Source organism: Cydia splendana, chromosome 22 (assembly GCF_910591565.1).
Source record: "Cydia splendana chromosome 22, ilCydSple1.2, whole genome shotgun sequence".
NCBI lineage: Eukaryota > Metazoa > Arthropoda > Insecta > Lepidoptera > Tortricidae > Cydia > Cydia splendana.
The window spans coordinates 11,968,153-11,990,824 of record NC_085981.1 but is presented as its reverse complement, the minus strand read 5'-3'; the positions used below and the strand labels follow the sequence as shown (position 1 = coordinate 11,990,824).

Below are 22,672 nucleotides of genomic sequence, written 5' to 3'. Positions count from 1 at the left end.
GGAATATAGGGACGATGACTGGGAAGGGGAGAGAACTAGCAGATGTAATGAAAAGACGAAGGATAAATGTAGCTTTTTTGCAGGAAACAAAGTGGAAGGGTGCGAGGGCTAGAGAGATTGGAGAAGGATATAAGTTTTACTACTGTGGGAGTGACGGCAGACGAAATGGTGTTGGTATAGCACTCGATCGTCATTTGAAACAGAATGTCACAAATGTTGACAGGAAGAGCGACAGAATCATCGCTATGAAAGTGATGTTAGAAAACATCACACTCAATTTAATAAGTGTGTATGCTCCCCAGAGTGGATGTGACGATGTAGCGAAAGAGAAGTTTTGGGAGGATTTTGACGCAGTGACGATGACTATACCAGCAAATGAGGAGATATATGTGGGAGGGGATTTTAATGGACATGTTGGAAGAATGAATGTGGGGTATGAAAGAGTGCATGGGGGTTTCGGTTTCGGAATACGTAATACGCAGGGTGAAGCATTGCTACAAGCAGCTACTGCCTTGGACATGGCAATCGCCAATACCTGGTTCCAAAAAAAGGATGATCACCTGATAACCTACAAAAGTGGCAATCACACCACGCAGATTGATTATTTCCTTGTGAAGCGAAATAAAATCAACTGCATCAAAGACACAAAAATAATACCAGGAGAACACCTTACTTCACAGCACAGGCTGCTTGTAATCGATGTGAACATTAAAGTCCAGTCTCGTATGAGAACCGAACGGCCCCCTGCAAAGATAAGATGGCATATGCTAGAGAAGAATGAATGTGCTATAAAATTTAAAGAACGTGTAATAGATAAAATGATAGAAATGAAAGGAATGGAAGGATTTAATGCAAACGAATGTTGGAACGAGATGGCAAATTGTATACGGAGAGTAGCAAAAGATGTATCGGGAGAGTCGAAAGGGAAAGGTGTGATAGATAAGGAAACGTGGTGTTGGAATGAGGAGGTGCAGGAAGTATTAAAGAAAAAGAAGCAGGCATTTAAAGAATGGCAAAGTGTTGAAACTGGGCAGGAAATTGAGAAGGTAATAAAGAGGACAGAATATAAAGAATGTAAGAAGAAAGCAAAGCGTGCAGTTGCTATAGCCAGAACAGCAGCACAGGACCATTTGTACGAGTCTTTAGATAGTCCTAAAGGCGAAAAGCAGCTGTACCGCCTAGCTAAAGCGAGAGAAAGAAGTTCCCGGGATATGTCTCATATAAAATGTGTGAAAGATGATGCAGGTAAGGTGATTACGAAAGACGAAGCGATAAAAGAACGTTGGAAAGTCTACTTCGAAAGGTTGATGAATGAGGAAAATGAATGGAACAGGGTACTACAGCACAGGATGATAAATATGGGTGCAGTGAAAGAAATATGTATGGACGAAGTAAGAACGGCTGTGAGAAGTATGAAAAATGGGAAATCTGTAGGACCAGATGATATACCAGGAGAGGTATGGAAGTTACTGCGTGAGGATGGATGTAAGTGGCTGACTTTGTTCTTCAATAAGTTGTTGCATGAAGAAACCATTCCCGACGAATGGTGCGACAGTTTGCTGGTGCCCATTTTTAAAAACAAAGGGGATGTACAGGAATGCAACAACTATAGAGGAATAAAACTCATGTCACATAGCATGAAAGTATGGGAAAAAGTGATAGAGAGACGCCTGAGAGATGAGAGTGATATAACACAAAACCAGTTCGGGTTTATGCCGGGGAGAGGTACAACAGACGCCATTTTTGCACTTCGCCATCTGTGCGAAAAATACAGACATGCCAAAAAGAACCTGCATATGGTGTTTGTTGACCTCGAAAAAGCATACGACCGAGTACCCCGAGAGGTTTTGTGGTGGGCTCTGAAAGAGAAATGCGTGCCTGGGAAGTATGTAGAGCTAATCCGGTCAATGTACAACCAATGTTGTACACGCGTCCGGTCAGCTGCTGGCACCACCGACAAGTTCAGTGTCACGGTAGGCTTGCACCAGGGATCGGCTTTAAGCCCTTACCTCTTCCTGCTTGTTATGGACGCTCTGTCGTCGGACATACAGGAGGAGGCACCCTGGTGTATGCTGTTTGCCGATGACATTGTGCTTGTTGGTGAAAACGAACTCGAGGTGCAGAGCAGACTTGAGAAATGGCGGCAAAAATTGGAGAATGTTGGCCTGAAGATCAGCAGATCTAAAACAGAACACATGTTCTGCGATTTTGGAGGTCTCTCCATTTTGCTGCCATAGAACTCGACGGCGTTACATTGCCGGTCTGCTCCGACTTTAAGTACCTCGGTTCGCTCGTACAGTGCGATGGCGATATTGACCGTGACGTTAAAAACCGGGTTAGCACAGGATGGATGAAATGGCGACAGGTCACGGGAACCATTTGCGACGCTCGAATGCCTCTTCGGTTGAAGGGTAAAATTTATAAATCAGTCATAAGACCTGTCGTCATGTATGGATCAGTGTGTTGGGCCCTAAAGGTGACGGATGAAAAAAGATTGCATGTAGCGGAGATGCGAATGTTAAGATGGATGTGTGGCGTGACGAGAATGGATAGGATAAGGAATGAGTATATAAGAGGAAGCCTGAAAGTTGCACCCATAACAGAAAAAGTAAGGGCAAATCGCCTAGCATGGTACGGGCATGTGATGCGGAGGGATGAAAGTCATGTGACGAGAAAGGTATTACGAATGAATGTGGAGGAAAGTACGAGGAAAGGAAAACCGAGGAAAAGGTGGATGGACTGTGTGAGAGATGATATGAAACGAACGCAAGTGAATGATGAAATGACGGGCGACAGAGAGGTGTGGAAGAGAAAGACATGCTGCGCCGACCCCAAGTGAATGGGACAAGGGCAAGAGAATGATGATGAGGCTATAACCGCAAAAATCGAATTTCTTACATTTTGAGCAACTATCTCTGTCACTCTAATTTGGAGTAAAAGAGAAAGATGCTCGAAATTTGCGAACTGCAGTGTAATGTTCGCGGTAGGCCCCAGCGAAATTTTTAGGTGATGCGTGTACCGGAACGTGAAAGCACTGTCAGTGTGTCAGTGACATATGGTTATGGAACTTATATATTATTATACCATGGAACTTATGGACCGAGCTGAAGGCAAAAATTGTTATGTTCATTTTTAACGTAGTGTTATATTTTCTATGAATGAAGAACTTAGTTACTCGGCTTTTGTTAATTAAATAAATAATTCTTGTTTCTATCATTAATTTACAAAGTAGGTACCATCGTTTTGTGTAACCAAAGTGTAACAAGTGGGCACCGAGCAGCACTTGGACTCCACCGTGAAGATCTCGATATCTATCCCCTGAGTTGCAGTACCGAGTTTCGTCGACTCGGCTATCATCGGATAGGAATGGAAGTGTCGGTGAAAGTGGAGCCCACGTGCGAGGACGAGCTCGGGTCCGACTATGACGGCCACGGTAAGTGTATGAGATGTATTAAGACTTGTGTGTACGTATAAGTTTGCTAGACAACTATTCGTAATGTGACGTTAAACAGAACGCTGTTGTGACTGAACTTTTAAATTAGAAATAATGCTTATAAGCATACTTATACGCGACGCAACGCGAAACCTTGTCTCACGGTGTATGCAAACTGCCTAGACTTAGCCAGCCACCTTAAAGTGCCTTAATAAATACCTCCTTTTCTTATCAAAACTTAAAAAGTAATTCATTTGTGCCTAACTCATGTTTGTAATTATCCAAAGTACTAATACTTATAACATTTACTTGTTTGATTTACAGGGCATGTCACAGAGGCTGGGCTGTCCTCGGATACTGTGTCCGCACTGCCTAAAAAAGAAGCTCTAATTGCAATGGAAAAATCTCAGAATATTTTCTACAATGAAGTTGAAATGACTGAGAAAACTATAGACATCAAAGTAGAAATAGAACGGGAAGAAGAAAATGTAGACAAGAAGGAAGCTCTGGATTTTGAGGACGGTCTAAAGCTCAAGAAAGTGGCACTGGATGTGAAGACAGAGCCATTGCCAGACGAGGAGCTGTATGCGAACTGTGTGGTCAAGGACGAGCTTGTGCTAGGCCCGGAGACAGTGCAGATGCCTCACAAGGAGCGGCTGAGTGGTGAGTTGTCCCGGACCTGGCTTTTTCTGTGGTTTATTCAAATCAACTTTATGATATTAACTCACATTTATAGACGGGTCTATTGCGAATTTATTTTATTACCTTTATTTACCGACGTTTCGACACAGGTTTCACTGGTCACGGTCGTGGCTAACTGATGTCACAGCAAAATGTCAAAACAGAGATTTGTGCAACTACCCGACGATAACTAATAACTTTATGATGCTAGGAGCTAAGGTTATAGGTTATAGGTTATCGCGGGCTTGTTTTCCGCAACTCGACGTCTATTATTGCGCCTATTTTGCGTGATGGGATGGCGGCACTATTCCTGCCAACCCAACTCCACCAAGAAGCCTAGCAGACCCTTTATGTTGCCGACGACTTCTGGGAGAGACCCCGGTGAGCCGAGGTGTTGTGCCCGGTATTTTGCCACCCCTGGGCATTCGAGAATGACGTGGGCGGCTGTCTCCTCTGCCTCCATGCATGCTCTGCAGAGGGGGCTATCTGTAACACGTAGGGTTAATAGGTGTGTGCTAGGAGCTAATATATTGTATCTGTATTTTTCAAAATAATCTCATGTTAAACACTGATTTAAACTTTTACGATTATTAAACATTATCAAACTACACAACGGGACTTAATCGCGTATTTAAGTTTTAAGATTTACCTCCGACGTTTCGAGGACGGCGTTGTCCCCGTGGTGTCGGAGAAGACTGGCTCAAGTTGACATCAACATCTTCTAGCCGCGCGAGTTTTTCGAACTACCCGCACTTGGTCTTGTTTATCAGTTTGAACGTTTTGCGCACTAGGGATGTTACTCTGTCGACACACAACACTAACGATATTCGATTTATCGACTGTCGATATTCGTTTCCGCTTACATTTACTAATGACTGGATTCCATGTGGATGAGATCTTAAAACCCTTGTCCCAATTAAAATTGCAATGTTTTTTGATTTCAATGTCTTCCCGCAATTTTCTACTGTAGAAATGGCGATCCGTGGAAAGGATTTTAGGGTTATGCATAGGGATTGCAAACCGGATTGATTTTCAATCCGGCCGGATCCGGCCGGATTTTGGCCACAATCCGTCCGGATCCGGCCGGACCGGATCCGGTTAGGTATAAGGATATTAAAGTTAATTAAATGACATATTTTTCAAGTTTTATGCGTTATATGAGGTATTTTTACAAATGTATTCATAAAACAACAATTTATAGTTAATAAGAAATAACTTTTTAACAATAAAATAAAAAGTGTCACAATGTCAATCTCAATTTAAAAATAAAACTTGAAATCTATGTCACTTCTGCTCAAATTTACGTTTACAATAAAATTATAAATTTGATTAGATTCCAAAGTCTGTTAATGGGATAATTCTTCTTCCTTGTCGTATCCTCATGGCTGAGGCACGTGACGAATGTGGACACTGTTCACCAGTGCTCTCCAAGCCGCTCTGTCTTGGGCCCAGTGCATGCTAGCCTGCAATGTGGCGTTTGTCTCTGACGTTATTCTGTCCGCCCAACGCGTGGCCATACGTCCACCCCTACCCTTCCTTGCCATGCAGCCAGTAATAAGGAGCTTTTCCAGGCTATCTGGCCCTGCCCTGCTCAGATGGCTATATAATGGGATAATTATGGGATGGGAATTGAAGAACTCCTTGGAAGGACAAGTTTTCGCAACAGTTGCGAAGAACAGTACAGTTACTGTTCTTTGATGGAATTATTTGTAACGCTGAATATATCCATTCTAATAACAAGATATTTTACTATTAACTAAAATTATATGAAATGCGGTCCAATATTATCTTGCTTTCATTTTCGTTTCACTTCCGTGAAAATAGTTTTATAGCCTAAATCACAAATAAATAAATATTTCATGAATAAATATTTGGGGACAATCTTATACAGATCAACCTACTCGTAGCTCCGCCAAACCAAGCAAAGCTTGTACTATGGGTACTAGCTAGCTAGGTAGTACTACTAGGCGACGATATATATACATATAGGATATTGATAAATACATGCTTATATACATAGAAAACACCCATGACTCAGGAACAAATATCTGTGTTCATCACCCAAATAAATGACCTTACCGGGATTCAGACCCAGGACCATCGGCTTTATAGACAGTGTCACTGAATGGTCACTACCCTCTAGGCCAGACCGGTCGTTACAAATGCCTTCCATAACATCTCCATCCTTTAATCCTTACTTCTAAGTATATAAGTAATCGTCGTATCGTGCCGATTTGTGCCACCAACATGAAAGAAGAGGAAATCCTCCTCTGTTCTCAATCATCGTCATATTAAATATCTGCTTATTTTACTAAATCTTGACTTTTTCATTCGTTCTTTATTCTGTTTAACTTCTTTCTTCCATCCGTCGCCTTTATCTCACCTAAAACGCACAGTGGGTGCTGTGTGCGATCTTTTTTTCTATTTTCCGATTTTCTATTTTGATTTTAACCGGATCCGGTAGCTCTTAATAAGTGCCGGATCCTGCCGGATTACCGGATCCGCCGGACCGGATTGCAATCCCTAGTTATGCAGCTCAATCCAGTGGTTTGGTCCTGACTCCAGCAAAACAACGCCGTCCTCGAAACGTCGGAGGTAAATCTTAAAACTTAAATACGCGATTAAGTCCCGTTGTGTAGTTTGATAATCTCATGTCAGTAAAATACTTAATAATCAATGAATCATAAAGATATATAAACATTACATAATTAAAAACAGAAAAGTAACAAGTTGTATGAGAGTCGGTCTGAAAGTTATTAATGTCATTGGCACCACTTAAATCTAAACTGGCGTCTGACGCATACTACTCAATCGATGCCTTTTTCGAGACCTAACACTGTACCAAGTAGATAGAGATGGGTAACTACCCGGGTAAATACCCGAGAGCGGGTATTTACCCGGTAAATACCCGATATTTACCTACCCGCGGGTAAATACGCGGGTATTTTCGTTTTTCTTCTAAATTTGAATTGTTAAATGGTATGTGAGTATAAATAAGATTAATTTAAGTATTTCTTTATAATGTTACATAAAATGTATGTTCAAACTAAGTATGAAAAGGTTGCTATGAGGTGAAGTTCGATTTTAACATATCAGTACAATTATGAAAATCGTGTAAAATCATTCCCTGGCTTCCGGAAATGTTTTAAAACGCTTTTAATATACATTAGAAAGATGAAAATAAAGACTACTTATAAATGATAATAAAAAAAAATTGTGCCGTATCACAACTTGGGAAGCTCATAAGTCAAATACAGTTAGTTTTAGGACATAAATGTATATAACCTTTTTTGTAGAAAATTATGTCTACTTTAGTTTGTACATACAACACTTTTCGATATTAATGACAGATTCCAAGAAATATGAAAAAGTTCACTTCTACCCCCCTCCCCCCAACCACACCCCCCGCCGACCGAAGTTGGAATGTGTATTATCAACGTATAAGTACGATAATTTAACACAAATCGACATGTGCAACAAGAAATTAATCTACCCGTCCATTTGGGTAGATACGGGTAAATACCGGGTAGATGGGTATTTACCGGGTATTTACCTGGGTGGGTAAATTGGGTAAATACCCGCGACCCATCTCTACAAGTAGATAATACTATAATATAGGCACTTACACATTAATTTATCTAATAAACAACTACTAGTTCGCGGGCTCAGCCTTGCCTGTCCAACTATGTAAATAAATCTAATAATTAATTAATTATAAGACTTAGCATTAAGCATATATGTACCTGACATGTAAAATTATATTTTTATCAATAAAGAATTGAATTGAATTGAATTGTGAGGGATATTTGAATGCTAATTATGGCCATGAAAAAAATTTTGTATGATAATTTAACACAGAAATAATGGTAACTTTATGGTTTCATTGCGAGCTTTTTGACTTCAACTGTAGTTACCAACGCAACATCAATGAGTTTAAACTGTTGCACGTTATTTCATTGTGGTAAGGCCATAGCTGCTTTGTTACTGCACACCGTTGTATGGGGACCTTGCACTTTGAGACTATGCGCTGAAACTTGGCACAGTTGATTCTTAGCTGGTCATGAGCAGATACAGACCGGGAGACCTCGAGAGCCATGTCTCATTTAGTGGGGGGGAGGGGGGGAAGTTCGACGCCGCCGCGCTTCACTTGGAGCAACATTTCTCTAAAACTATACCTATTAGGGAATGTAATATATCATTTTCGGATAAATTAAGGATAAGGAATCTAGTTTTGGAACAAAAACAATGCACTTTCTAACAAAAAAAAAGCATAAAGTAGAAAAGACTAAAAAACGTATTTTTGATTTTTTCATAATTACCATTTTTTTTTTAAAGTGTAGCAGGAATCTGAAAACAAAAAATACAGTCGTAAAGCTACACTTATTACGTTTAAGAAAATATATAGTTTAATATACAAAACTGTTGATAAATGGGAGATAAAAAATAATATTAAGCGTGGGTCAGAGTGATCTCAATACAAAATATTATGAATGTGGGAAAGTTACTTATAATTTGTTCTACAATCGTTTATTTTTCTTGTTTTTCGTAAATAACTCGTAAACGGTAGCCCACAGCAAAAAATATCTTTTACGTAAATAATCTGTTTCAGATTTCTTATAAAATAAGTACTACTGTTTTTCGCTACCATCAATATTAAAAAAAAATATTGAAGGGAGAAAATAAATACTTAGGTCCCCTTTTTTAGTCATTCGTAAATAACTCGTAAACGAAGGCCAATAGCAAAAAAATTTTTAGTACATGAATAATTTACATAAAATTTCCTACAAAAAAGGTCATTTGAACTTTTTCGCTAGGATCAATATTAAAAACGATATTAAAGAGAGAAAATAAATTCTAAGGTCCCCTTTTTAAATATTGATCCTAGCGAAAAAGTTTGAATAACCTTTTTTGTAGGAAATTTTATGCTAATTATTCTTGTGTTAAAATATTTTTTGCTATTGGACATCCTTTACGAGTTATTTACGAATGACTAAAAAAGAGGACCTTAGTATTTATTTTCTCCCATCAATATTTTTTTAAATATTGATCTTAGCGAAAAAAAGGAGCACTTATTTTATAAGAAATCTGAAACAGATTATTTACGTAAAAGATATTTTTTTGCTGTGGGCTACCGTTTACGAGTTATTTACGAAAAACTAAAAAATTAAACGATTATAGAACAAATTATAAGTAACTTTCCCACATTAATAATATTTTGTATTGAGATCACTCTGGCCCACGCTTAATATTATTTTTTATCTCCCATTTATCAACAGTTTTGTATAATAAACTATATATTTTCTTAAACGTAATAAGTGTAGCTTTACAACTATATTTTTTGTTTTCAGATTCCTACTACACTTAAAAAAAAAATTGGTAATTATGAAAAAATCCAAGATACGTTTTTTTGTCTTTTCTACTTTATGTTTTTTTTTTGTTAGAAAGTGCATTGTTTTGGTTCCAAAAAAAAATTCCTCATCCTTAATTTAACCGAAAATGATATATCACATGCCCTAATAGGTACAGTTTTAGAGAAATGTTGCTCCAAGTGAAGCGCGGCGGCGTCGAACTTCCCCCCCTCCCCCCCACTAAATGAGACATGGCTCTCGAGGTCTCCCGGTCTGTATCTGCTCATGACCAGCTAAGAATCAACTGTGCCAAGTTTCAGCGCATAGTCACAAAGTGCAAGGTGTCGTGCACTAACAAACTAGCTACCACACAAATCTTTGACATCGCCTGTACAAATCATCACATAACCAATGATTGTAACCTCAACAACGGAGAGTACTTCCACTTTTATCATGTTCCGTGAAGTGTGCGTAAATAGTTTATTTATTTATTTATTAATACACACAACCATCGTTACTGGCTATCCTAATGCGACAGTATGGAATTTGACACAAAAAAGAAAATAAAAACATAGGTACATTATTACAAATTACAGTAACACAATACATATAACGTGGCCTTTGTGAATTCGTTCAAAGAACAAAAAAACAAATCTAGCTCGATCGCTACTCGATTAAGGGTCCGTACTCGTATCTACACTCGCGAGCAAAGAAATGGAATCACCTTGCACGTTTGGCTTATCAGCTCTAGAACTTTTCCAATTTTCATGCGATCCTGAAGAAAATGGTGTCAAATGAAAGCTCATTATGTACCTTGCCGGACAACACCAAAACCATGCTCATTTCAGGACGCGAAAATGAAAAAAATCGTGTTTTCCAAGAAATGGCAGAAAACGCTTCGAAAAATTACAAGGGAAACAGAAGTAAAACGCGTTTTTCAGGAAAAATAAATTTATTTAACGATAATTAGTACCTGGTATTGGCACCCCTAGCATTTTTCACACATAATAAACGACTTTTCATTGACCTAATTAGCCTCCTGAAGTAATCCTGGGGTATGGCTTCCCACTCCTCCAGCAATGCGGCCTTCAGGTCCTCCACGTTGAATGGAGCTGGGTCCCGCTTCCGAACTCTTCTCTTGAGGTAGTCCCATACATACTCGATCGGGTTCAGGTCCGGGCTCAGAGCTGGCCAGTCCAGTGTTGGGATACCGACGTCCTGAAGGTAGGCCATGGTGATTCTCGCGGAATGACAAGGGGCATTATCCTGCATCAGATGGAACCCCTCGTCGAAAAACCCCGCGAAAGGAACCACATGCTCCTCCAGGATGTCGGTGATGTACCTTGCCGCAGTCAAACCACCTCCACGGCCTCCACCAGGCACGAAAACGAGCTCGGTCCGGTGATCGTACGAGATCCCCGCCCACATCATTACAGATCCCCCACCATAGGCAACTGTTTCCCTGATGCAGCACTGCGAAAAACGTTCTCCTGGTCTCCGGTAAACTCGTCCTCTCCTGTCGCACCCATTTAGGCACATCCTGCACTCATCAGAGAAAAGAACAGGGGTCCTCTGTTCAAGGGTCCAATCTTCGTGCGTTGCGGCAAAAACCCGCTGTGCTGTACGATGCCTTGCCAGCAATTTGGGTCCAGTGGCTGGCCTTTTTGGGGTCAGGTTAGCTGCCTTGAGTCTTCGCCTCACTGTACACTCGCTGGCATTGACTCCTCGCACATCCCGAAGTCGTTGTTGGACTGCAACTCCTGTGAGGTGGCGGTTTCGGAGACCGGTGGTGATGATGAAGCGGTCGTTCCTCTGTGATGTGCACCTCTGACGGCCTGTTCCTGGTCTTCGAGTAAGCGTGAGAGTCTGCCTATACCTTGCATAAAGTTTGCTGACTGCTGACTGGCTCACATTGAGTTGGGCAGCCACAGAGAGTTGACTCTGACCACTTTCCAGTAATCCGACGATTTCTTCACTGATATCCATTTTCTTCAAGCTTTCTTCACAAGGGGGAAGCGGAGATGTGTACTGGTCAACTTCTGATAAGTGACTGATAACTACCCCCTCTCTAACTCTAACACCCCTTTTATTCATGTCAACGGGGGTGCAACTAGTGGCCAGCCGTGGGCGTGAAATATTCACAAATCGGTTAAATGGCTGTAATCGGTCAAATCTTGGACCAATTATCACAGGAAATCATTCATTTTGAAGCTAAATATTCAAGGAAACTGTTTTCATTACAAATTTCATGAAAAAATTGTCAAATTAAAAGTTACGACCTAAAAACTAAAAAATGTGGAGTGATTCCGTTTCTTTGCTCGCGAGTGTATTGATAGCCTATCTAGTAATATCTATTGATTGCCAGGAGTTCTTTTCGTAATTGGAACCTAGCAATAAAAAATCCATGCATTTGTATTGATACAGGATACGCAACGCATGTTACAATACATTGTGTTTCAGTTCATGTATTTAGCTTACTGCTATAAATTAATTTTTTATTAATATTTTGTATTACTTTCATGTGATTGGGTCTCATATTATATAATAGACCTTTGATTCTCGAAACAAACCTGATTTAAATGTATTTTTAGCCGTCTCAGAATAAAATGTATCTCATGATATCAATCCCCTCTGCTTTACTGCATAATTTGATGTTAAAAGTTTGGGTTATTTGTTTCAGATAAACCAAGCCTGCCTGTCTGCGACCTGGACACCGCGGAGCAACGCAGATATGAGTGTGACATTTGTGGCAAAGTATATCAACGAAAACATTCCCTGGTTAACCATATGAAGCTGCACTTGAAGTACATGAATAAGGTTTACCCATGTAATGTATGTATAAAAGTGTTTTCAAAGTGGAGTGCTTTAAACATACATGAACTATCACACACTGGCGCGAAAAGATTTTCATGTGAGACATGTAATAAACAGTTCACTCAAAAGAATTATTTAAAGACACATATACTCACACACACGGGGGAGAGGCCATACGCCTGTAACGTGTGTCCAAAGCGGTACAGACAAAAAAGTTATTTAATTATACATAAACGAAAACATACTGGCGAAACACCATACTCCTGCGAATATTGCGAAAAGAAGTTTAGAGATTCTGGAAGTTTGATGTCGCATAGACGCGTCCACACTGAGAAAAACAACGACGCCGATAAACCTCACGTCTGCAAAATATGTAAAAAGGGGTTTTCGAGAATAAGTGTTCTAAACAGACATGAAAAATTACACACCGGCGCAAAAAACTTTTCATGTGAGACGTGTAATAAAAAGTTTACACAAAAAGGCCATTTACAGGATCATAAACTCACGCATACGGGGGAGAGACCTTACGGCTGTAATATGTGTTCAATGCAGTTCAGAAGGTCATCTCAATTAATTATACATAAACGAACACATACTGGAGAGACACCGTACTCCTGTGAATATTGCGAAAAGAAGTTTAGTAGTTCGGGAAATTTAGTGTCGCACAGACGTATCCACACCGGGGAAAAAGCGAAATTTGCCTGCGACATATGCAACAAAACGTTTAAGGGCAACTGGGACCTAATGGTGCACCAACGAGTACACACGGGGGAGAAACCTTTTGTATGCGAAATATGTAAAAAGGCTTATAAGCAAGTTGCTCACTTAAACACGCATTCAAAAATACACACTGGTGATTGGTCACACTCATTTCATTGATGCATAATGGAGTTAACGGCATTAACTAGTTTAAAAAAAAGACAAATAATACTCACAAAGAGAAACCTTTTTTATGTTAAGTGTGCAACAAGCGAAATACTCAGTTGGGAGAAACCTTACTGCGGTGAGCTTGTGAGATAAGCAAAACAATCTGGGTATTTGAGTGTGATGATATCCTGTTATCCCTCATCAGGGACATAGGGCTCTCAGAAGGGATTTCCATTCTTCGCGGTCCAGCGTGGCCTCTTCCAGCTCCGCCCAGCCGAGGCCAACTGATGCCGCCTCTTTTTCCACTGTGCGCCTCCAGGTGGTACGTGGGCGACCTTTCGTGGGAATTTTCCAGGTCAGCCCTTGCTTGGATAGGTGATTGTTTGGCCTTCGTAAAACATGTCCTATCCAGCGCCATTTCCGCAGAAGTATCTCCTTAGCTAAAGGGTTTTTTTTTGAGTGTGCTCAAGAAATATAATACCTATATCAAACTGATTCATGCAGAAGATGATGAGTTTGTGATGCTGAAAGTGAACACATTAAGAACTACGCAGGGCGTATTTTTATTTTATGCAAAAGTGCTTGATTGTGATTTATTTTTCTTCCTTCTGAAAGTAAAGTCGAAAATAGCCAAGTCTGTTTGATTATGTTATCATCTGCTTTTATTTACTTCCCAATATATCCCTATTAGTTAAGTATTACAGTTTTTTAAATCAGTATAACGTGTTGTCGTTGAGACTTTTATTTTTTAATTTGTGTCGTGTAAGCGATCGCCGTGATAAGGTTTTTTAGAATCTCTGGCGTGCTCGAGACGTTGCGTATCCTGTATCAATACAAATGCATGGATTTTTTATTGCTAGGTTCCAATTACGAAAAGAACTCCTGGCAATCAATAGATATTACTAGATAGGCTATCAATACACTCGCGAGCAAAGAAACGGAATCACTCCACATTTTTTAGTTTTTAGGTCGTAACTTTTAATTTGACAATTTTTTCATTAAATTTGTAATGAAAACAGTTTCCTTGAATATTTAGCTTCAAAATGAATGATTTCCTGTGATAATTGGTCCAAGATTTGACCGATTACAGCCATTTAACCGATTTGTGAATATTTCACCCCCACGGCTGGCCACTAGTTGCACCCCCGTTGAATAAAAGGGGTGTTAGAGAGGGGGAGTTATCAGTCACTTATCAGAAGTTGACCAGTACACATCTCCGCTTCCCCCTTGTGAAGAAAGCTTGAAGAAAATGGATATCAGTGAAGAAATCGTCGGATTACTGGAAAGTGGTCAGAGTCAACTCTCTGTGGCTGCCCAACTCAATGTGAGCCAGTCAGCAGTCAGCAAACTTTATGCGAGGTATAGGCAGACTCTCACGCTTACTCGAAGACCAGGAACAGGCCGTCAGAGGTGCACATCACAGAGGAACGACCGCTTCATCATCACCACCGGTCTCCGAAACCGCCACCTCACAGGAGTTGCAGTCCAACAACGACTTCGGGATGTGCGAGGAGTCAATGCCAGCGAGTGTACAGTGAGGCGAAGACTCAAGGCAGCTAACCTGACCCCAAAAAGGCCAGCCACTGGACCCAAATTGCTGGCAAGGCATCGTACAGCACAGCGGGTTTTTGCCGCAACGCACGAAGATTGGACCCTTGAACAGAGGACCCCTGTTCTTTTCTCTGATGAGTGCAGGATGTGCCTAAATGGGTGCGACAGGAGAGGACGAGTTTACCGGAGACCAGGAGAACGTTTTTCGCAGTGCTGCATCAGGGAAACAGTTGCCTATGGTGGGGGATCTGTAATGATGTGGGCGGGGACCATCCCGCGGTGCGTATACTCCATGCCAGAAATCTCATTCACGCAAAGGGATATTCGGCGGGAGTTGCTATCCCTGAACGTCCATAAGTCGAGCGGGCCAGACGGCATACCAGCTCTTGTGCTCAAGCAGTGTGCTCCTGAGTTATGTCCCGTGTTAGCGCGTCTTTTCACACTCTCTAGCGACAAACGGCATGTTCCATCTTCGTGGAAGACGGCCCTTGTGCACCCTGTGCCTAAAAAGGGCGATAGATCGGACCCATCGAATTACAGGCCTATCGCTATTACCCCCCTTCTCTCTAAGGTCATGGAGCGTATAATTAACGCAAAGCTCAACGCGCAACGTAAGTACTCACCGTACGATCGTGAGCTTCTGGCCATATACGAAGCGCTAAAGTACTTCAGGCACATGGTTGAGGCCAGGGACTTCACAATCTATACGGATCACAAGCCTATCTGCTTCGCCTTCAACTCGCGCAAGGATAACTGCTCACCAAGACAGTTCAGGCATTTGGACTTTATATCGCAATTCACGACTGACATAAGACATATCTCTGGGAAAGATAACGTGGTGGCAGACACCCTGTCGCGCGTTGAGGAAGTCGCACAGCCGATCGCTTTGGAGCGGCTAGCGCAATCCCAGACGAGAGATCCAGAGTTGCAGGAACTCTTACAGAGTGACACTTCGCTGCGTCTGAAGAAGTTCAAGTTGCCAGGCATTCAGGCCGAACTGTATTGCGACGAGAGCGACCAGACACTCAGGCCTTATGTCACAAAGGAGTTGCGCAGACAAGTGTTCCAGAGCTTGCACTTCCTTAGCCACCCTGGTGCTAATGCTTCCGTTAAGCTCGTCACAGACCGGTACGTTTGGCCAGGTATCAAAAAAGACTGCCGCGAATGGACACGTACCTGTTTGTCCTGCCAGAGAGCCAAAGTGACTCGTCACGTTTCTGCGCCACTTGGGACATACAGACTTCCCAGAGCAAGGTTCATGCATGCATGTACATATAGACCTCATAGGCCCCTTGCCAGTATCTCAAGGATTTAAATACTGCCTCACAGCCGTCGATCGATATACACGTTGGCCTGAGGTGGTACCGCTACAAGAGATCACAGCAGAAGCCGTAGCCAGAGGACTTCTACATGGCTGGATATCACGGTTCGGCTGCCCCAACGACATCGTAACTGATCGTGGCAGACAGTTCGAAGCTGCCTCTTCAAGCATCTGTCTGAGCTAGCCGGCTTCCAGCATCGTCGCACAACGGCCTACCATCCGGCCTGTAATGGCCTCGTGGAGCGTTTTCATAGACAGTTGAAAGCCGCTCTTACCTGTCACGCAACTAGCAACTGGGTAGACACATTACCCTTGGTCCTGCTTGGTATACGTAGTGCGTACAAGGAGGATCTTAACGCTTCGACTGCTGAGCTCGTATACGGGGAGCCACTGAGATTGCCAGGAGAGCTATTGCACGCCCAGGCGCCTAATGACACCACTGACGTGACTGATTATGTCGCACGCCTGCGTAAGTTTGCCCATGATCTCACTCCAGTGCCAGCGTCACGCCATACAAGCAATAGACGAGTGTTCATATATAAGGACCTCAAAACTGCCAGTCACGTGCTGCTCAGAGACGATGCGAGTCATCCACCACTGCAGCCTGCGTATACTGGTCCGTACGAAGTGCTCGACAGAAGTGATAAAGTGTTTAAGTTGCGTGTGAACGGCAAAAGTGTAACAGTGTCTATAGACCGTATTAAACCTGCATACATACTGGCCGATGAGCCGATTGTACCTATTACTGTTCCACCTGTTCAACCTACTCCAGAGACTGAAAACACGGTGAAAAAGACAAGGTCAGGACGTACAGTGCGTATCCCAGATTATTATTATTAAGTTATTTTTATTTTTCTATCGCCCTTGACGGTCTCTGGAGGGGGGTGATGTAGGGATGAATCTATAGTTTATCCCAAATATATTTTAATTACTCGCGGACAGAGCGACCGATTTTATTATTACATAATATTCAGTTGTATGAGCTCTGTTCTGTGTAAATAATCCTAGAGCAGCTGTAAGCGCTGCGCGCCGTGCTTGACGGTCTAACGATCGACCCTCGGCTGCAGCGCTGACAGCGATGTATTGCGCCCGCCTCCCGCAGGCGCAGTGAGCCCTTAGAGACGAACTTTGTTATCGTGGCTGTCATACTAAGTTGCTGTTCCCGTTAAATTTGTATTTCTGAATAATTGTTTGGCTTTCGCTCTCACTCCTTCTATTTTATATAGATGTGTATTGTGTGCCGTTACGGACAATAAATCGGTGTGCGAAAACGAACGTTTGGTACTTATTATTTGCCCCTGCATCCGCACCCGCTTACCACGCCTAGCACAACTCTACCTTCCACATCTACAATATAAATAGATATATAGATATTAATTCGAACCAGAAAAGTAAAGGAAATGAAAGAAGTAGGTACTTAATCGGGAAAAACAGAATTATCTAAGTATCGGAAAGCCACAATTTTCTAAGCCTCTCTTGAGTGATGCTACAGATTGGGATTGCCTCACGGACACCGGAATCTCGTTCCATAACTTAGCGGCGTGGACAGTAAAGGATTTTTTGTAAGTGCGCGTCTTATTGGATGGAATTGCGAGTGAAAGATTGGTGCTTGATCGAAGACGGTGACCACTGCCAGCAGCTAAAAAACTAAATCTCTATCTAGTTATAATGTAGTTCTCATTATAAAGTTACTGTCGCCTTTTAGCGTAAGCTTGGCGAATAAATATTGTCTTCAACAAGAAGTGTTGTGTCATTTAAATCGACGTGCACCGCCACTCCAAAGTGGTGACCCCGACGTGATCGCTGTAGAAGCCGGCTAGGAAGGAATACGTCAGAGGCGTTAGGAACAGACGCCAGATATTCCAATAAGCCGCTCCAAGCGAAGGCCACGCACGCCGAATTCGCGGAACGAGACTCCAAATCCAACGGAGTCTGGAGACCAATTTGCATTTCCAAGAAAAGCTGCCTACTCATATCGTCCATATCGTCAGCATCGCCGTACGGAACATAGTGCAAAGGTTTTACGAGCAAAATAAAAGTGAAATACAGTGGTGAAGTGCATTTCGAAGTAACATATAAGTTGTAATAATTCCTTCGAGCAACACGGAAGGGAGGCGGCATTCGCACTATTTCCCCTTTGCCTAGGTACAAGATCAAAACTAATCTAGCGCGGGTAATAAAACTAGTTGCGCTCGGATTTTCAACTAGACTGAGTCGAGACGCGCGCGTGAACACAGCAGCAGAAAAATGCCTAATTGCTCGGTTTTTTGTTATAAAAAGAGGTCGGGGACATCAAATTTACATAAAGAAAGGGCTACATTTCACATGTAATATTTTTTTTACATATCATACGTATAATTACATTTAAACACAATTATTATATTTTAGTCTCATGTAATTGTTGGATTTATCGATTTTGCTCGCCCAGTACAAATTGCGGATCGGTCGAGCGACAAATCCGACTTCTCATCTCTCAGAATACAATAACATACTTCGACGAAAATGTGTTAGTGTGCGTGTTGTGACACTTGTGACTCGTCCGTACACAACAAGAGATCGAGGTTTGCAAGATTTGTCTTTGACGTGTGTCATTTTCTATGTATTTGTGTCGTCATTACAGATTGGATTTTGTATGTAAGTGTGTGAGAAGTGCGACTGTGTGCACCTTTCCCCCCGCGAAAAATGGCAGAAAGATTTGTACGGTGAGATATCGCTTGGGCCCCTCCCTTCCGACGTGTCGGAAGCCGGTGTTGCTCGAAGAATAATTCCGATCATAAACTTTGTCAGCCATACTTTTCCCCTAGTTCAATGGCGGGAAATTCAATTTCAAGCGCGAAGAGATTTCTAAACGTCAAAGTCAGTGTCAGAACTGTCAGTGGATCCAGTCACGTCCTTGCTGCAAGTATTTTTGTTTTAAATCTGGACAATTGTAAGTTTATCTTCATATTTTGGTGATCGGACTAATATTAACCCGTGTTCATACTAATTACTTGGAAATTTCGTAGTTACAATCGCAAATTTTGTAAAAATTAATCTTATAAGTTTAATGTAAACATTTAATGACTTATTCTAAAGTTTCTATATACACCTCCCTTGTATATTGAGTTCGAAAAGAACTTTTGTATTACAACAATAACACAGACAACACAGTTATATAAATTACCAAAGTTACCAAAGAAATATTGGGCTGATGCAGTACACACCGCTGCTTATGTGATCAACCGCTCTCCAACTAAGTCTCTGTCGTTCAAAACTCCTCAAGAAATGTGGTCTGGACAAAAGCCGAATGTGAAACACATGCGCATATTTGGCTGTTAAGCTATGGTCCACCTGCCCAAGGAGAAACGTAAGAAATGGGACCCCAAAGCACACAAGATGATCTTCATTGCATATTGTGATCATACTAAGGGCTACCGCTTTATAGTACCTGAGACCACTACATTAATAAAGAGCAGAGATGCTGTATTTCTAGAATCTACTGTGAAAAGAGATTATGTTCTTGTTGAACTATCTTTAAGTGACCCGGCAGAAAATAATAATACCCAGGAGGAAGCAAATGAAAGTGTCAGTGACACAGATGTCACAAGTCTAGACAGCTCATATGATACAGTATGTGAAAACAGGTCTACCTCAGACAGTGATTATGTACCTGATACAACTCTGGATTAGGGCTTCCAATACCGCGATCCCGGGATCCCGAAATACCGGGATCCCATCTGTTTAAACAGATTTTTCAATACCGGTATTTTTTAATGAAATACCGGGATCCCGGTATTTTCAAAAACAAGGAAAATGTGCCTATTATAAGGTTTAAAATCTATTAAAATGGTCAAATTCGGCTGTATCAAGAAGATAACTTGCCAATTTAATTAAGGGGCCGGTATATGACGTTTTCGATTTAGACCTCACTTTGTAACCATAATTTGTTCAATAAATGTTTGATAATTGCATTAAATTACACGTAAATTTATTCACGAAGAAACCGTGTACCGACTCTTTATGCCATTATATTTTTAATTTGCTGTTATTCTCTACAAATCGACACTAAAAGTATCAAAAAATCAAAATATGGAGTTCCGTTTGAGACAGAAGCAAAACAATTTTGTCTTTGACAGTAATTGAATTATTGTATGATTTTGGAAGCTAGATAATTCAGCTACCAATTTATTATCGATTTATATTTTTACTCACAAAGAGAACACAGAAATTCAATCTCAAATGTAAACTTTCGAACAATTTCCATATATTGACGACATCACTCAAAATTCTTCTTCAAGTCAGATGCCCGTTGGGGCTACACCGGAGCACACATGTACTTCTTCAAATGAAAATGACAGCTTGATTTTCTTGCTTTTGACAATTATATTGACATTAAATCATATACGCACACGAGAAAGCATACCAGTAGATAAAATGTATTTCAAAAAATAGGGTACATAAATATCAGCTCGCGTCTCATTTAAATTTCATTTGCTGTTATTTACGGGTCATTATTGTTGAAAACCGCAGTAAACTATCTTAAAAAATACGATTACAGTCGAATTTAAGTATTATCTTCCTTCAAAACTCGCTTAAAATGAAAAAAGTTTAAAGACTCATCTTTACTGATTGGGATCAATTTTTATTATGCTGGTATCATTTTGCGTCATTTTAAAAACGTATTTGACTTCTGTATGTCAATGAATTTTGATGACAACTGTAATCTTGTATTATATTATAGAACTTTTATATTAAAATATTGCCTATTAACAGGAAGAGTTATGTAATTCGTATAAGTAATACCTGAAAGTCTTGTAACTAGATCTGTAATACCATGGATTGCGACGAATAAATTATTATGATTATGCCGTTCGTTCCGTCTATATGTATAATGCGTGTACGTGCTGTTCTCTGAAAATCTTCAAGAAAAAATAAAGGCTAGACCAGCTCTAAGTACTAGCAAGTTTTTGCGGCTTTGGAGACCGAGATGAAGCTTACAGGCCAATAGCGTTGTGGCCTGGTTATTGTTATGTATACCTATGTATCGAATGTTTTATAAATTTACTATAAAAAGCAATGTTTTATTTCGATTAGGTCTACATTTTGTGCATATTGCATATCTGAAGTATTTTCGTACTAAACTTGAAACTTTCGTTGAAACTAAATAAAATAATTATTCCAAATGTACAGTCACCTGCAATTTATGTTACACAACGAAGGCCACAAAAATATCTGACACGATCTTATTTGTAGAACCATACGAGCATGTCACATATTTTTGCGACCTTCGAAGAGTAGGTACCGTCATTACTCATTATCATCAACTTTGCCCGCTTTTTTTTTTAAACACGAATTTCTCAAAAATAATCACATCATATGACTTTTTTTTGCTCAGCACGTCCATTGTGATCAAACGCATCAGTTTATGTGAAGAAAACATTTTTTTATCGTGTTTTTACCCATTTTTTTGCGTTTTAGAGGGCGGGCAAATAAAAAAACATCCGGGGTTTTCGCCAACATTGCCCACGTCAATTTGGTATTCAAATACAGCTCGTATATATGATGATGATGTCTAAGGATCACTTAAAGGTTTTGGGCAATCCTACCATTCCCTGTTAATAACTTAGCGATAAGTGTAAAAACTTTTAAATAAATTTGCTGGGCAATGTTGCCTACCCGTTTTTGGCCATTTCCAAATAAGGCTCGCCTAAGCATTTTACAAAGGCTAGGGTTGTCACTTTTGAGAAAATCTGTTACAATAGTTTAATGACCAAAAATATGATTTTTGTTGTGTTATCATTCGTTAACGGGATAAAACATCTAAATAAAGGATAATAAGACAAATTAAATACAGTATATATTTATAAACTTATTTTAGTGTACAAACATAACCTTCTTTTACTTGCGAAGTTGGGTAAATTAGATGAAAGTGACAACCCTAATCCGTTTTTGGTGGTGGGCAATGTTGGTATGGATGCCAAATTACCGGATTACTTTGCCCACCGCTAAAACTTTTGTGTATTTAGGCCTTATTAGTTTAAATCTCAATAAACATAATCTATGCTTCATGTGTTATAACTGAAACCCGGAAATATTTGTCAAAGGGTTCTCAATTTTTTCTACTTGCATTCATTATTTATCAATTTTTTGCCCGCCGAAATATACCCTATATTAGACAACTCGCTCAAACTCAAAATTCCCAAGTCAAGTTATGCACAAGTTTGGCATATACTTTGTCAGAAATATAACCAATTTTCTACTAAAACCAGCAGGGTGGCCATAACTATTATCAATTTTTCTACATTAACGAATTTGTTTAAAATTGTCGTTTTGGGCAAAGTTTCCCTGGAGGCAAAGTTGGCGCTAATGACGTAACATATTATTGCAGGTGACTGTACATAAATGTTTCGGTGATTTTGAGATTATTTTCCAGGTTAGTTTACTAACAATCAAGTTATGCAGATACCGATTTCGTGAACGTATAAGTAGTAAGGTACCGCTATTGTTTAGCGATACCGATTATTTTTGAAGGTAAAACTATACCGGTTGAAATATAAAGATATTAAAATTACAGCAGGGACAATCATTTTTTATAGGTGTATCTAAACCATCATTGGCCGAGCGTTAGCAAAGGTCTCCGTTTCAGCTTGGGCAAAAATGCTTTTGTATGTTCTCCTT

At 40.5% G+C, this 22,672-nt stretch overlaps 2 protein-coding genes across 3 annotated transcripts in view; one reads left to right on the top strand and one right to left on the bottom strand.

The window, feature by feature from the left end:
• The first annotated feature begins 3,278 nt into the window (after positions 1-3,278).
• LOC134801616 (zinc finger protein OZF-like) lies at positions 3,279-13,796 on the top strand. 2 transcript variants are annotated; one of them, XM_063774233.1, is made up of 3 exons: positions 3,279-3,433; positions 3,758-4,096; positions 12,143-13,796. In XM_063774233.1, exons 1-3 carry the CDS (start codon positions 3,367-3,369, stop codon positions 13,153-13,155), a joined length of 1,419 nt encoding a protein of 472 aa, XP_063630303.1. In that variant the 5' UTR covers positions 3,279-3,366; the 3' UTR covers positions 13,156-13,796. The 2 variants fall into 2 exon arrangements, with proteins under 2 accessions (XP_063630303.1, XP_063630302.1); XM_063774232.1 differs by having other exon boundaries at positions 3,279-3,439.
• The window catches only part of LOC134801617 (uncharacterized), a 46,487-nt gene continuing 28,004 nt past the window's right edge, over positions 4,190-22,672 (bottom strand). Inside the window, exon 4 of the mRNA XM_063774234.1 lies at positions 4,190-4,600. Within this exon, the coding sequence (XP_063630304.1) occupies positions 4,419-4,600 (182 nt within the window). The 3' untranslated portion in view covers positions 4,190-4,418. The remainder of the gene's footprint in view (positions 4,601-22,672) is intronic.

What these genes read in the sequence shown, in the direction of transcription:
- LOC134801616 (XM_063774232.1), top strand. Translation starts at nt 3,367, where the DNA reads ATGGAAGTGTCGGTGAAAGTGGAGCCCACGTGCGAGGACGAGCTCGGG. An exon ending in CTATGACGGCCACGGTAAGT is followed by an intron (nt 3,440 to 3,757) that starts GTATGAGATGTA and finishes TTTGATTTACAG; the next exon opens with GGCATGTCACAGAGGCTGGG. An exon ending in TCACAAGGAGCGGCTGAGTG is followed by an intron (nt 4,097 to 12,142) that starts GTGAGTTGTCCC and finishes TATTTGTTTCAG; the next exon opens with ATAAACCAAGCCTGCCTGTC.